The 14,880-nt window shown below is 50.1% G+C and overlaps 3 protein-coding genes across 3 annotated transcripts; 1 reads left to right on the top strand and 2 right to left on the bottom strand.

Moving 5' to 3' along the window:
• Positions 1-609: 609 nt before the first annotated feature.
• LOC146756464 (olfactory receptor 14J1-like) lies at positions 610-1,650 on the top strand. Its single transcript, XM_085524530.1, has 2 exons — positions 610-1,146; positions 1,627-1,650. The coding sequence occupies exons 1-2, from the start codon at positions 610-612 to the stop codon at positions 1,648-1,650; spliced, it is 561 nt and encodes a 186-aa protein (XP_085380656.1).
• Positions 1,651-9,235: 7,585 nt separating this feature from the next.
• On the bottom strand, positions 9,236-9,912 carry LOC146756463 (olfactory receptor 14J1-like). Its single transcript, XM_085524344.1, has one exon. It carries the CDS (start codon positions 9,910-9,912, stop codon positions 9,292-9,294), a length of 621 nt encoding a protein of 206 aa, XP_085380470.1. The 3' UTR covers positions 9,236-9,291.
• A 3,969-nt stretch (positions 9,913-13,881) lies between these two features.
• LOC146756462 (olfactory receptor 14J1-like) lies at positions 13,882-14,502 on the bottom strand. Its single transcript, XM_085524529.1, has one exon. The coding sequence runs from the start codon at positions 14,500-14,502 to the stop codon at positions 13,882-13,884; it is 621 nt and encodes a 206-aa protein (XP_085380655.1).
• Positions 14,503-14,880: the final 378 nt, after the last annotated feature.

Genomic DNA, 14,880 nt, shown 5'->3' with positions numbered 1-14,880 from the left:
AGGAGAAGCTGGAGTAAAGAGGAAAATATCCAGGAGGCTGGGATATGATTAGGAAATTAGAAGAAAGTAAGAGCTTCCCAATCTCCTACTCCTTAAGGGATGGTGAAGCTCATGAAAATAATTTCAAGTTCTGGAGTTAAGTGATCATTTTCCAAAGGGAAAGGAAAAATTCTATAGTATAGCAGGAGGAGTGTGTCTGAGAATGGTCTAGACTTGTCATTATCTTCTGCATTCTGAGCAGGACTCCAAGCCCAGGAACAGCAGATGTCCAACAGCAGCTCCCTGAGCGAGTTCCTCCTCCTGCCGTTGGCAGACACGCGGCAGCTGCAGCTCCTGCACTTCTGGCTCTTGCTGAGTATCTACCTGGCTGCCCTCCTGGGCAATGGCCTCATCAGCACAGCCATTGCTTGTGACCAACGCCTGCACAACCCCATGTACTTCTTCCTCCTCAACCTGGCCCTCCTTGACCTGGGCAGCATCTCTACCACTCTCCCCAAAGCCTTGGCCAACGCCCTCTGGGACACCAGGGCCATCTCCTACACAGGATGTGCTGCACAGCTCTTTTTCTTTGTCTTCTTCGCCTCAACAGAGTGTTCCCTTCTCACCATCATGTCCTATGACCGCTACGCTGCCATCTGCAAGCCCCTGCACTATGCGACCTTGATGGACAGCAGAGCTTGTGCCAACATGGCAACAGCTGCCTGGGGCACTGGAGTACTCTATTCCCTGCTGCACACTGTCAGTACGTTTTCATTGCCTCTTTGCCAAGGGAATGTTGTGAACCAGTTTTTCTGTGAAATCCCCCAGATCCTCAAGCTCTCCTGCTCAGTCTCCTACCTCAGGGAAGTTGTTTTTCTCATTTTGAGTATGAATATAGTCTTTGGGTGCTTTGTTTTCATTGTGGTTTCCTATGTGCAGATCTTCACTGCTGTGCTGAGAATGCCCTCTGAGCAGGGACGGCACAAAGCCTTCTCCACATGCCTCCCTCACCTGGCTGTGGTCTCCCTGTTTCTCATCACGGTCCTTTATGCCTACCTGAAGCCCCCCTCCATTTCCTCCCCATATATGGACCTGATGCTGGCACTTCTGTACACAGTGGTTCCTCCAGCAGTGAACCCCTTCATCTACAGTATGAGGAACTGGGAAGTAAGGGATTCAGTGAGGAAAGTGATTACTAAATGTGTTTTAAAAGCGGTGAACTGCTTTTGGATTTCATGGCTATTAATGCAGCCATTTGCTGAATCATGCTGTCCTTTACTGTTTGTTTTGTGCCATTTTATCTGTGTAATTTATTCTTTTTCTTCTATAAATAAATAATGTAATTTTTTCATTACTGAGTCATTATTGAAACCAATTCCTGTTGAGCTTGTACCTTTGTAGTGTAGCCCATACACACTGTACATAATGTACCAGGCTCTCTGTGAACCTTAACAGAATAAAGGAAATGCAGTCACTCTCTCTGCCCTCCCTCTTATGAGACGTTTCAGGACCTGTACTGGTCAGATGTTCTCAGAAACCCACAGTCCAGCAGGAAGCACATGGCTGTTCATCAAACTGTGCAATGGCTTCACCCTTCAGCAGCTGACAGGCCAACCCTGGGCTCCTGTCTGTTGTCTGTGCTTTCAGGTTCACATCTGTCAGTGCCTCTGAGAGTCCAGCAGCAGCAGCTGGTTTGCACGTTGGTTGTCAGGTCCCCTCTTCCTCATTCCCTGTGAGACCCTGCACACAACAAGTTCTTGGATGTGTGTTATCATGTCAGAAGTTTCCAAGCTTCCTCTAGGGCTTCTTCCATTTTGTACACAGAGGTGGTCACTGCCTCCAGGATGGTCTGTGGAGAGGGAAAGAAGTCACGGAAGGGATGCTCGCTCTCTCTCTCACTGCCATTTATCAGCTCTCTATTATTTCTTTCCTTTCATCCGGATAAAACAAGACTCACTTTCTTTAAGCCATGACAGGAGGCTGGATCATCATGGGAACAAAACCCATAGGACACCTTTGTTCTGCTGAAGCTCAGGCACACAGCCCAGTGACTTCAGAACCGAATCAGGTACCTTCAGCCAATTTTCACCCCAAACCTTGGATTCCATGCCTGCGTGTCCTAATGGCAAACTGTCCTCATGGACAGAGGCCATACTACTGCCATCTCAGACATGCAATGCAGATTTCTGGATGTCACATGGGGACTTCTGCTCTTGGCTGTGTAAAGACAGCAGAATATATATGGCACATCTCCTGATGTGACTGAAGAGGTCTTGTCCTGTTTCAATGATGCCATGATTCTATAGTTGTATGGTGCTGTGATTTTGTGCTTCTGTGATTCCATGACTCACTGGTTCTATGAGTCTGTGAATTCGTGGTTCAGATATTCCATGATATTGAGATTCCACAATTCTAAAAGTTGTGGTCTTTGGAGTTTTCAGCAATAGATGAGGAGGAAACCCATCAGCCACAGCCAAGTTTTGTTATTCACTCTTGATCTCCAGCATGATGACAAAGGCACTGAGTGAACACTGCCAGCCTCCCTGTGTCTATGTGTCCCCATCACCCAACTGTCCCCACTGCCCACACAGAATCATAGAATGGCCTGAGTTGAATCGTATTACAATGATCATCTAGTTTAATCCCCCTGATTAGTGCAGGGTTGCCAAGCACCAGAGCAGGTGGCCCACAGCTACATCCAGCCTGGCCTTGATGGCCCCACCTACAACTTCCTGTGTCCCTGTCACCAAGAAGTTCCCATTTGGCTGCATGTCCCCTTTCCCCCATATTTCCATTATGTCTCCATACTGCCATGATACACTCATGTCCCCATGATGTTCCCATATCCTCATGTCCCCATCTCCCTGTGACCCCTTGCCTTACAAATATCTTCGTAAGTTCCACACTCCCCATGTCCCTGATATCCTCACACCTCCCAGTGTCCCCAAATGCCGTGTCCTAGTTCCCGATAAAATCAGCCTCAAACCTGGTAGCCTCACAGGACTGGACAGGACTCAGTGATGAGTCCTTGGACTAAGCCTTGATATGGGGACAGCGTCATCTCTGGGTGGTCCTCGGGGACAGAAATGCCGTGTGTGCTGAGTGCTGGGACCAGGGGGATTTGGGCTCAGTGACATTGGGATCCCAGCACTCAGTCTTCTTCCTCTGATCCCAGGCTTCCTCATGTTTCCTGGGGCCAAGGAAAGGGATGGCTGCATGCAGGGCTCAGTCCATGTCAGGGGAGTCTGCCAAGCCCAGGGGCATCTGGGGAGTGGGAGGGGCTCTGGAGGATAAATGCAGACCTTGCCTCCTGCAGCCTCACCCAGCTCCCAGAGCACAGAGGAAGATGAAGGCAGCTGTGCTCAGCCTCGTGATGCTCCTCGCTGCCCTGTGCTGCACAGTGGAAGCTCAGGTGAAGCATCTGTGGGGGATGTGGACTGGGGCTGGAGGTGATGGGCCATTGGGGATCCCCGATGCGAGCATCTCTCTCACGCTCTCTCCTACTCCTCTCCCCACAGCCACTTTTGCAAGTGCCGGACTTGGAAGTTACTGTGGTGAGTGTCCGGGCAAACACATTGGTTGTGCCCAAGGGTGGCCCTGCATGGAGCTCTGCAGGAGCAGGTGGGGTCTGTCCCTGCCTGGCAGAGGCTGCCCCTCTATTTGGCACATCCAAATTTCTTCCATTTGCATTCTCATCATCTTTTCTATGGGTTCCCCAAATTCCTTCTCTTCTTGGCTTCAAATGCCCTCTCTTTGGGTCCCCACATCCCATCCTTTTTGCACCAACAGATCTCCTTTAATTGGCAACCTGATTCTTATCTTTTTAGGTCCCCAATGCCTTTTGTTTCATTTTCCCTCGTTCTCCGTTCCTCTCTGTTTAGCACCCCCAAGACTCTTGGCACCCCTATTCCCCTCTTTTGGTCCCCCCAGACCCCTACCCGGTATCTATACCCAACCCCAGCCCTGGGCACCTCCATGGGCAGAGGCGCACAGAGTCCTTGGCAGCCATGAGGTTGGGGGTAACCCCTGGGACCAACCCAGTCCCTGGGATTTGGGGACACTCCTGCAGCCCCAAGGCCTCTGTTGGGCTCCCTCCAGATGTGAAAGGGCAATGGGCAGGGGAAGGAGGCAATGGGGTTAGTTAGGGATGAGCTGGCTACAGGACCACGCCTTGGGCATTCTGTTCTAGTGCCCACAATGGGTCCCTGCACCTTTTTGGTGTCCCACTGTGTCTTATTGCCCCAAAACGTTCCACTTTCTCTATAGCCTCGGTGTGTCCCTAACAGCCCCTTTTTCCCCAGGATGTGCTCAGCAGAACAGAGGACAATCCCCCACATGTGAGACGTGTGGCCCTGGATCTACATGTCTAGGTGAGTGGCATGGGGATGCTTACAACCCCACAGGGAACTTGGTGGACCCTGTGTGTACCTGGAGCACTGAGGACTGGGCATCAGTGCTGGGAACTGATGGTATGGAGGGGACCTTCTGTGGCCTGTTCAAGGTGGACCTGGGCACTGTCACCTCCAGCCCTTCCCTTGCGCTCTATGGGGCTGTGCAGAGGAACGGATCTGGAGGGGGCAGGCTCAGGGTGCCCTACGGATGGCCCAGAGTCACCATGCAGCTGGGACAGGGGCTGTTGCTTCTGTCCCCATGGGACCCACATCCTGCCCTGGGTCTCTTGGCTGCTGCCAGTCTTTCTCCTGACCTAAGTCCTTGGGGACAAACCCTGCAGGGACAAGGCTCCTCCTTGCCAGTGATGCCCTCTGAAATCCTCTGATGACCACTGCTGCCCTCGGATGACCAGTGCTGCCCTCTGATGACCAGCTTTGCCCTCTGATAATGAAGACCCTGATGATCAATGACACCCCCTGATGATCAATAAATCCCTCAGCAAAGCTACACACTGTGTGTCTGTTGTGTGTCCTTGTTCTCATGCTCAGCATGGACTGCTGGGATTTGTCCCTGCCTGGCAGTGGTCACCTCAAAGTGCTGGGAAGCTTCCCCAGCTCAGTGCCATGTGCACCATGTCCTGCCCCCCTGTGGGCTTCCCCACCCTTTCTCACCATCTACTCCAAAGCCCTAAATGATCGAGCTCCTCTTTCTGCCAAGCAGCCACAATACCCTCCCTCTGCTCTCTCTCATTCTATGGGTCTCTATCGGTCACTATGGGTCTCTATGTGTCTCTATGGGACGCTATGGGTCACTATGGATCTCTGTGGGGTCACTATGGGTCTCCATGTGTCGCTACTGGTCTCTATGGGTCGCTATATTTCGCAGTGTTTCCTCACTGAGGGATATGATTTTGTGTAGGGTTTTTAGAGTTAGGGTTCTGGTTAGGCTGTGGTTGGACTTGATGATCTTCAAGGTCTTTTCCAACCTGGGTAATTCTATAAATTCTATGACTTGCTCACAGTTACATCTACCACCACATCCCACGAGCCACCCATTTTCCAGACAAATCAACCCATTACCTGATCTGCTCCTCATAAGACTTGTGCTCCAGACCCCTCACCAGCTCTGTTGTCCTCTGAACACGCTCCAGAGCCTCAGTCTCTTTCTTATAGTGAAGAGCCCAAAACTGAACACGGTACTCAAGGTGTGGCCTCACCAGTGCCAAGAACAAGGGAATCATCTTCTCCATAGAATCATAGAATTACCCAGGTTGGAAAAGACCTTGAAGATCATCAAGTCGAACCGCAGCCTAACCAGAACACTATAACCATAGAACCCTATAAACTGTAGTACCCTATAACCATAGTATCCTATACCCATAGTACACTATAACCATAGTACCCTAACTCTAAAAACTCTACACTAAATCATATCCTTGAGCACCACATGCAAACAGCTCTTAAACACAACCAGGGATGGCGATTCAACCACCTCCCTGGGGAGCCTATTCCAGTACCTAACTACCCTTTCTGTAAAGAAGTTCTTCCTAATATCCAACCTAAACTTGCCATGGTGCAACTTGAGGCCATTTCCCCTCGTCCTGTCACTTGTCACCAGTCACCAGTGAGAAGAGACCTGCCCCACTCTCACTGTAAGAAACTTTCAGGTACTGGAAGAGAGCTATAAGGTCTCCCCTCAGCCTCCTCTTCCCCAGACTAAACAGCCCCAGCTCCCTCAGCCTCTCCTCATAGGGCTGATTCTCCAAGCCCTTCACAAGCCTCGTTGCCCTTCTCTGGACCTGCTCCAGCACCTCCATGTCTTTCCTGTGCTGAGGTGCCCAAAACTGAACTCAGCTCTTGATGTGAGGCCTCACCAATGTCGAGTACAGGGGCAGGATGATTTCCCTAGTCCTGCTCACCACACCATTTCTGATACAAGCCAGGATGCCATTGGCCTTCTTGGCCACCTGGGCACACTGCTGGCTCATATTCAGCCAACTGTCCATCAGCACATACACCATGGTCCCTTTCCATCTGGAAGCTTTCCAGCCACACCTCCCCAAGCCAGTAGGTTTCTTTGGGGTTGCTGTATAGCCCAGTTGACTACACAATTTCTGATCCAAGCCAGAATGCTATTGGTCTTCGTGGCTACACTCACATTCAGCTGTGTATCAGCCAACACCCCCAGTCCTTTCCTTTCATGCAGTCTTCTACCCATTCTGCCACAGGCCTGCAGTGCTGCCTGGAGTTGTTGTGGCCAAAGTGCAGGACTCATCATTTGGTCTTACTGATCTTTATCCCATTGGCTTCAGCCCAGCAATCCAGATCCCTGTGCAGGATGTTCCTTCCCCCAGGCAGACCAAAACTTTCTCCCAGTTTTCTGCCATCTGCAAACTCACTGAGCATGCACTCAATCCCCTCATTCAGGTCATCAAGAAATGTATTAAACAGGACAGACTCCAATACATCCAGGTCATCAAAAAGATATTGAACATGACAGGCTCCAATACCAACCCCAGAGGAACACTGATGAAAATAGTAAAGAGAAGTGGCCCCAGCACTGAAACCTGGGGAATACCAGTCCTGAATGGCCTCCAGCTGGGATAACTTCATTCACAACGGGTCTTTGGTCACAGCAGAAAATAAGAATCAAGAAACTAGGTGCTCTTCATGAAGATTAAGTATCCTAGGCTTTGGGGAATGTCAGAAGAATAGGACTAGTTGGACATGTAGACGTTGCTGTAGTTACAGTACAGCTGGGATAACACAGCTGGGTCTATACTTAATACAGCTGGAAGGGAATGGTAGCCAAAGAAAATGGCTTTGACGTATTGATTGTAGGAGCTGGGTCAAAGCAACCTGAGGAAGACTTCTGAATTCATCGCAATGACCACTGGAGTGAGACCCCCACTACGGACTGCGCACGCGGCAGTAGGAGGGACAGCATGGAAATGAGTTCCCGGAAAAACAATGAATATGTTTGTCATTGTTTTGTAATTTTGTAATTTTTCTATCAGTATTCCACATCATAACATCATGTAAAGCATGGACGATTTCGCTGAATGTGCAGTTCACAGAAGAAGACTACGTATCCCAGAGAACATCACGGTCAGGGATAAGTCACGGGACCAGGACACTATATAATATTGTGCCCAGCTGGAGTTCTCTCTCTCTTGAACTTCTCTGGGAGTGGGAAGCGTTCCAGCTGTGTCGCCTAGAGTTCAGAGTAGGCCTCTTGGTTTTCGGGGACTCTCTCTGTTTCGTTTGATTTATTAGTCTCAATTATATTTTATTATATTGTGTTATCTTGTATTCCAATATCATATTTAGAAAATAAGTTTTCCTCCTTAGATTGCTGCTGTTTTTATCCCATTCCCCCTTTTTCCCTTCCTTTCTGGGCCTAGGGGGGCACTATGGGGTGGCTCCACCTGTCACGGGCATAGACAAATCTAGGAAACCTGTGACAATCAGTCACAGGACAGGCGACTTTCTGTCCTTGACTTCCTCCTTCTAAAATCTCCTTTTCTGGCTCCTCCTCTAAAGGCTGCTTGTCATGGTCATTACCATCTGCACAGCCCACCTCTCCTGGCTGGCACCTCTGCCCTGAACTAAGTCACTTCTGTGCAGGAACCTCCACCCTGAAAACCTTCCCCAGGATGCTCTCAGGGTCCTCGGGGCTGGCTCTTGGCTTTTCCTCCAGCAAGCCCCACTTCTTTCCTGCCTTCAGTCCATAGGGGCCTGGCACTCTCACTCCTCAGCCTGAAGGATGGATGGCCTCAATGGCAGTAGACTCAAATCAGCATCTCAAATCTTTCCTTGCTCAGAAAACACTTAGGTAATAAAGAACTGGCAAGCTTGCTTTTAGAATTACCTTCTGTACATGACGTGATGCTTTAAAGAACAATCTCTCCTAGCAATGACCTGCCTCTGTGTCATGGCGTTCTCTAGATCAATGTGTGTCCATGACAGGGGGGGCTGTAGGCCCATGGGACCCCTGAGCAGACAAATGGGAAAATAAAGGGAAAGGGGGTAGGGAGATGGGAACTGGGATCAAGGGGACAAACAGAGAAGCTGCAACAATCTAAGGAGAAAAAACTTATATTACTAACTATGATATCAGAATGCAAGATAACACAATATAATACAATCTAACTGAAACTGAGGCTAATAAATCAAGAAAAATAAGAGAGATAGGTTTCTGAAGCCTGAGAAGCCTACTTTGAAATGGAAGGCGCCATGGCTTGGAAGAACACCAAAACCACATCCAGTCAGTGAGAGAGCGAGCATCCCTTCCGTGACTTCTTTCCCTCTCCACAGACCATCCTGGAGGCAGTGATCATGTCTGTGTACAAAATGGAAGAAGCCCTGGAAGAAGCTTGGAAACTTCTGACATGATAACACACATCCAAGAACTTGTTGTGTGCAGGGAAATGAATTTCCTAACAGGAAATGAGGAGAAAGGACCTGACAACCAACGTGCAAACCAGTGCTGCTGCTGGACTCTCAGAGGCACTGACACGTGATCCTGAAAACACAGACCCCGTCCAGGAGCCCAGGGATGGCCCATCAGCTGTTGCAGCCTGAAGCCATTGCACAGTTTGATGAACATCCGTGTGCTTCCTGCTGGACTGTGGGTTTCTGAGAACGTCTGACCAGTACAGGTCCTGAAACGTCTCACAAGAAGAAGAGAGAGAGTGACAGCTTTTCATTTATTCTGGTAAGGTTCACAGAGAGCCTTGTACATTATGTACAGTTTGTCTAGGCTACACTACAATGGTACAAGGTGAACAGGAATTGGTTTCAATAATGACTTAGTAGTGAAAAGATTACAGTATTTTTAAAGAAGAATAAGAATAAATTACACAGGTAAAATGGCACAAAACAAACAATAAAGGAAAGCTTGATTCAGTAAAGAGCTGCATTACAAGCCATGAATTCCAAAAGATGGGCAGTTCACTGCTTTTGAAAGAAATTTGGTCATCACTTTCCTCACTGCATCCTTCACCTCCCTGTTCCTCATGCTGTAGATGAGCGGGTTCACTACTGGAGACACCACCGAGTACAGAAGTGCCAACATCAGGTCCATGGATGGGGAGGAGATGGAGTGGGGCTTCATGTAGGCAAAAATGGCAGTGCTGACAAATAGGGTGATGACGGCCAAGTGAGGGAGGCATGTGGAGAAGGCTTTGTGCCGTCCTTGCTCAGAGGGCATCCTCAGCACGGCCATGAAGATCTGCACATAAGACACAACTATGAAAACAAAGCACCCAAAGCCTAAACTGACACTAAAAATGAGAAAAACAACTTCCCTGATGTAGGACCCAGGGCAGGAGAGCTTGAGGATCTGGGGGATTTCACAGAAAAACTGGTTCAAAACATTCCCTTTGCAGAGAGGCAGTGAAAACGTACTGGCAGTATGCAGTAGGGAATTGATAATTCCAGTGCCCCAGGCAGCTGCTGCCATGGTGGCACAAGCTCTGCTGTCCAGGAGGGTCCCATAGTGCAGGGGCTTGCAGATGGCAACATAGCGGTCATAGGACATGATGGTGAGAAGGGAACACTCTGCTGAGAGGAAGAAGACAAAGAAAAAGAGCTGTGCAACACATCCTGCGTAGGAGATGGCCCTGGTGTCCCAGAGGGCGTTGGCCATGGCTTTGGGGAGAGTGGTGGAGATGCATCCCAGGTCAAGGAGGGCCAGGTTGAAGAGGAAGAAGTACATGGGGGTGTGCAGGCGCTGGTCGCAGGCTACGGCTGTGCTGATGAGGCCGTTGCCCAGGAGGGCAGCCTGTAGAAAAAATCTAACTGAGTGACTGTCCACAAAATAGCCAATGCATGGGGAGCTCCCGAAACTGGGGAGTCTCAGAGCTGTGTTCAAATTTGAGAGCCCCTATTAGATTTCTGCGCCTAATCTTCTTCCCTTCACTCAGAACAGGAAGTGGAAAATCCTTGCCTTGGCTCTCCTCTTGCAAAGTACTCGTAAAAACACTCAGTTCTGCAGTGGAGCTGTGATCCCCCTGCCCCAGGCAGCAGTTGTGGCAGCACAAGCACTGCTGGGGGGCTTCTTCCCCCCACATGTCTCCCCATAACATGCTGGGCAGCTCCCCGCGCAGGCTGAGTGCTGAGCCTGGCAGGCAGCAGAGTCCCATACCCGGCTCACAGCCCCTGGGGCACAGCAGGGACCCTGCTCTGCAGGACAGCCATGGGCACCCGCCTGCAGCCCCAGCTGCACAGCCTGCAGCCGTGCTGGGTATCACAAGCCTCAGGGCTGGGCTCTGGTGCTGCAGCATGGAAGCCCTCAGCTGGAGCAGAAATCTTTTTCCACAAGAAAGAAACATGCAGTGCCTGCAGCCGGATCTGCTATTGGATGTCTCAGTTTTAGTTAACCCTATAGGAACAACAGCTGCATGGTCTGCAGTGAGACTTACCATGTCATGGCATGGGAGCAATGCTCCTGTTGCGAGCTCACAGTCTGCTCACACTGTACTCATCCTCTCTCCCCTGTCTCTCTTCTCCTTCTGTTAGCTGCAGGCTGTGCTGTGCACAAGAGCTGCTCCTGGGCACAGCTGTCTCTCTGCAGGGCTGCCCACTTGTATGAGCTCCCTGTGTCCCATGAGCCTTGCCCAGCTCAGCAGCAGAGGATGTCATTGTTATCCTTCCCACTCGCCTCCCCTGAGATGTCCCTGGGTCCTCGTGGCCAACAGCTCCTGAAAGACAACGGCATCATGACTGTACTTTGAAACCTGTTGAATTAAACACCAGATTTCAATTCCAGATATGTGTTGAGACCTCCCAGGGAGTGTTTGCTGAAGGAAAAAGGGCAAGGGAATCATAGAATCATAGAAGCACTAAGGTTGTAAAAGACCTGTAAGATCACCCAGTCCAACCGTTCACCTGTTACCTACAGCTTCCACTAAACCATGTCCCTCAACACAAAATCCAATCCTTTCTTGAGCACCCCCAGGGTCGGTGACTCCACCACCTCCCTGGGCAGTCCATTCCAGTGCCTGACCACCCATTCTGAGAAGTAATATTTCCTACTGTCCAGCCAGAATCTCCCCTGCTGCAGCTTTAAGTCATTCCCTCTAATCCTATCGTAAATGACATGAGAGTCCGACCCCCAGCTCACTACAACTTCTCTTCAGGAAGTTACAGAGAGCAATAACGTCTCCCCTGAGCCTCTTATTCTCCAGGCTGAACATTCCCAGCCCCTTCAGCCTCTCCTCATATGACCCCTCACCAACTTTGTTGCCCTCCTTTGAACATGTTCAAGGGCCTCAGTGTCTTTCTTGCAGTGAGGGGCCCTGAATTTGACACAGGACTTGAGGTGCAGCCTCACCAGTGCTGAGTACAGGGGAACAATCACCTCTCTGCTCCTGCTGGCAACACTGTTTCTGATGCAAGGCAGGATGCCGTTGACCTTCTTGGCCACCTGGGCACACTGTTGGCTCATGTTCAGCCGAGCATCAATCAATACCCACAGGTCCGTTTCCTCTACACAGTCTTCCAGCCACTTCACTCCAAGCCTGCATAGCGTCACCTGGAGTTGTTGTAGCTGAAAAGCAGGACGCGGAATTTGGTCTCAGTTAACCTCATTGAAGTGTCTTCAGCCCAGCTCTCCAGCCTGTCCAGATCCCTCAGTAGCGCCTTGCTAACTCCAGGCAGATCCACACTCCCAGCCAATTTGGTGTAGTCTGCAAACTTACAAAGGATGCACTCAATGTCCTCATCCAGGTCATCAATAAAGATATTGTAGAGGACAGGCCCCAACACAGACCCCTGGGGAACACCAGGTAGGCACACAGGTAGGCGTCCAGGCAGCTCTTGAATATCTCCAGAGAAGGAGACTTCCCATGCCCTAGGGCAGCCTGTTCCTGTGCTCTATCACCCTCACTGGAAAGAAGTTCTTGCACACATTTGCGCAGAAATTCCTATACTCCACTTTCTGTTTTTCCCCTTGTCTTGTCTTCACACACTGCTGAAAAGAGCCTGGTCTCCCCACTTTGGCCCCACACCTCAGATATGAGCACTGACATGAGAGCAACCCCCTGCACCTTTCCCCTGCCAGCAGAGCAGAGCAGAGCAGAGACACAGTCCTCGTGTATCATGTAGTGTTATTCTGCTTGCCAACAGAAGAGGCCAGTCTTTATCTTCCTTCTGTGGCATACTCCAGAGTTCAAGGCATTGCAAAGCTGTGGCACATCTACGTTCTTGTAATGATGACACTTTGGTATGATCTGGGCTTGCATTTCAATTGCATCTAAGTAAATCTAGGGTCATACCAGTTGATGGGAAGCTGGCAAATGTTGTCTCATTGTAAGGAAGAGCAAGAAAGATGACAGGGGCAATTATGGACCTGTCAGTCTCACTCCAGTTCTCTTTCATTTTTTTGCGGATGACTTGCATGCAGGACTAGAAGATGTTCTGAGCAAGTTTGCTTATGATACCAGATGAGCAGGTGCTGCTGCCTCCACTGTGGCTGGAGAGGACTTGCAGAGAGATGTGGACAAGTCAGAGAACTGGGTACCTGTTGGCACTAAGCACCAAGTGCATAAAGCTTAACAAGAACAAGTGCCTGATTGTGCACCTAGGTAGAGGCAACCCTGGACATAAACACAGACTGGATATGGGACACCGGTGAGCCATCTGACTGAATAGGATTGGGGGTCCTGGTCAACATCAAATTGAACGTGAGTCAGCAGGGTGCCCAGGCAGCCAGGAAGGCCAGCGGTCCCCTGTAGCACATCAAGCAAGGTATTGCCCGCTGGGTGAGGGAAAGGATCATCCCTCTCTGCTCTGCACTGCTGCAGCCTCACGTGGAGCACTGGCTGCACTTCTGGGCACCTCAGAACATGAAGGACATCAGACTATGGCAGTGTGTGGGAAGGAGGTCACAGGGACTGAGAGATCTCAAGTTCAGAGTTTCATTGGGATTGACTGCTTGTTCAGACAGGGTCCTTCTTACATTCCACATCCTGTGATGAAACACAGGTCACACATGGAACATGAACCTTACAGTGTCCTTGCACCCCATGCAGAGCTTGGGGATCTTCTGTCCCCATGTCTTTCATTTGACATCATACAGACCTCCATCCACTGCCCAGGAAGGGTCCTGAGCCAACATGAAGGACAGGATCTCCCTGCCACGAGTCTGTAAATCAAGACTTAGCCTGCCTGCTTCGTAAGGCTAAGGAGGGGTTTTTCAAAATCAGAGCCACCATGCCAGTGCCTTTGCCAGCGTGTAGTCATAGCTTCCAATTATCTTCTCTAACAAGTCCCTTGGGAAGCTTAGTTTGTAAAGGCCCTCAGTGGGCCATTAATACTCCAAGAAACGTCACTGTTACCTCTGACTCTGTCTTGTTGAGCACAGAATCACAGAATCACAGAATTGTAGGGGTTGGAAGGGACCTCTAGAGATCATCGAGAATAATAATAATATAATAAGAATAAATTACACAGATAAAATGGCACAGAACAAACAATAAAAGACAGCATGATTCAGTAAAGGGCTGCATTACAAGCCATGAATTCCAAAAGATGGGCAGTTCACTGCTTTTGAAACACATTTAGTCATCACTTTCCTCACTGCATCCTTGACCTCCCTGTTCCTCATGCTGTAGATGAGGGGGTTCACTGCTGGAGGCAACACTGAGTACAGAATTGCCAACACCAGGTCCATGGATGGGGAGGAGACAGAGGAAGGCTTCAGGTAGGCAAAAAAGGCAGTGCTGAGAAAGACGGAGACCATGGCCAGGTGAGGGAGGCATGTGGAGAAGGCTTTGTACCGTCCCTGCTCAGAGGGCATCCTCAGCACGGCCATGAAGATCTGCACATAGGAAACCACAATGAAAACAAAGCACCCAAAGTATAAACTGACACTAAAGATGAGAAGCACAACTTCCCTGTGGTTTGAGCCTGAGCAGGAGAGCTTGAGGATCTGGGGGATTTCACAGAAAAACTGGTTCACAACATTCCCTTGGCAGAGAGGCAGTGAGAATGTGCTGGCAGTGTGCAGTAGGGAATTGATAATTCCAGTGCCCCAGGCAGCTGCTGCCATGGTGGCACAAGCTCTGCTGTCCATCAAGGTCCCGTAGTGCAGGGGCTTGCAGATGGCAACGTATCTGTCATAGGACATGATGGTGAGATGGAAATACTCTGCTGAGATGAAGAAGACAAAGGAAAAGAGCTGTGCAGCACATCCTGAGTAGGAGATGGCCCTGGTGTCCCAGAGGGCGTTGGCCATGGCTTTGGGGAGAGTGGTGGAGATGTAGCCCAGGTCGAGGAAGGCCAGGTTGAGGAGGAAGAAGTACATGGGGGTGTGCAGGTGCTGGTCACAGGCTACGGCTGTGCTGATGAGGCAGTTGCCCAGGAGGGCAGCGAGGTAGATGCCCAGCAAGATCCAGAAGTGCAGGAGCTGCAGCTGCCGTGTGCTTCCCAGTGGCCGGAGGAGGAACTCGCTGAGGGAGCTGCTGTTGGACATCTGCTGTTCTGGGCTTGGAGTCCTGCTCAGGGT

The sequence above is a fragment of the Coturnix japonica genome, chromosome 27 (assembly GCF_054131305.1).
Source record: "Coturnix japonica strain WE chromosome 27, WE-NBRP24, whole genome shotgun sequence".
In the NCBI taxonomy this organism is placed as follows: Eukaryota; Metazoa; Chordata; class Aves; order Galliformes; family Phasianidae; genus Coturnix; species Coturnix japonica.
Note: the sequence above shows the minus strand (reverse complement) of the source record. Positions and strands in the feature narration are given on the sequence as shown.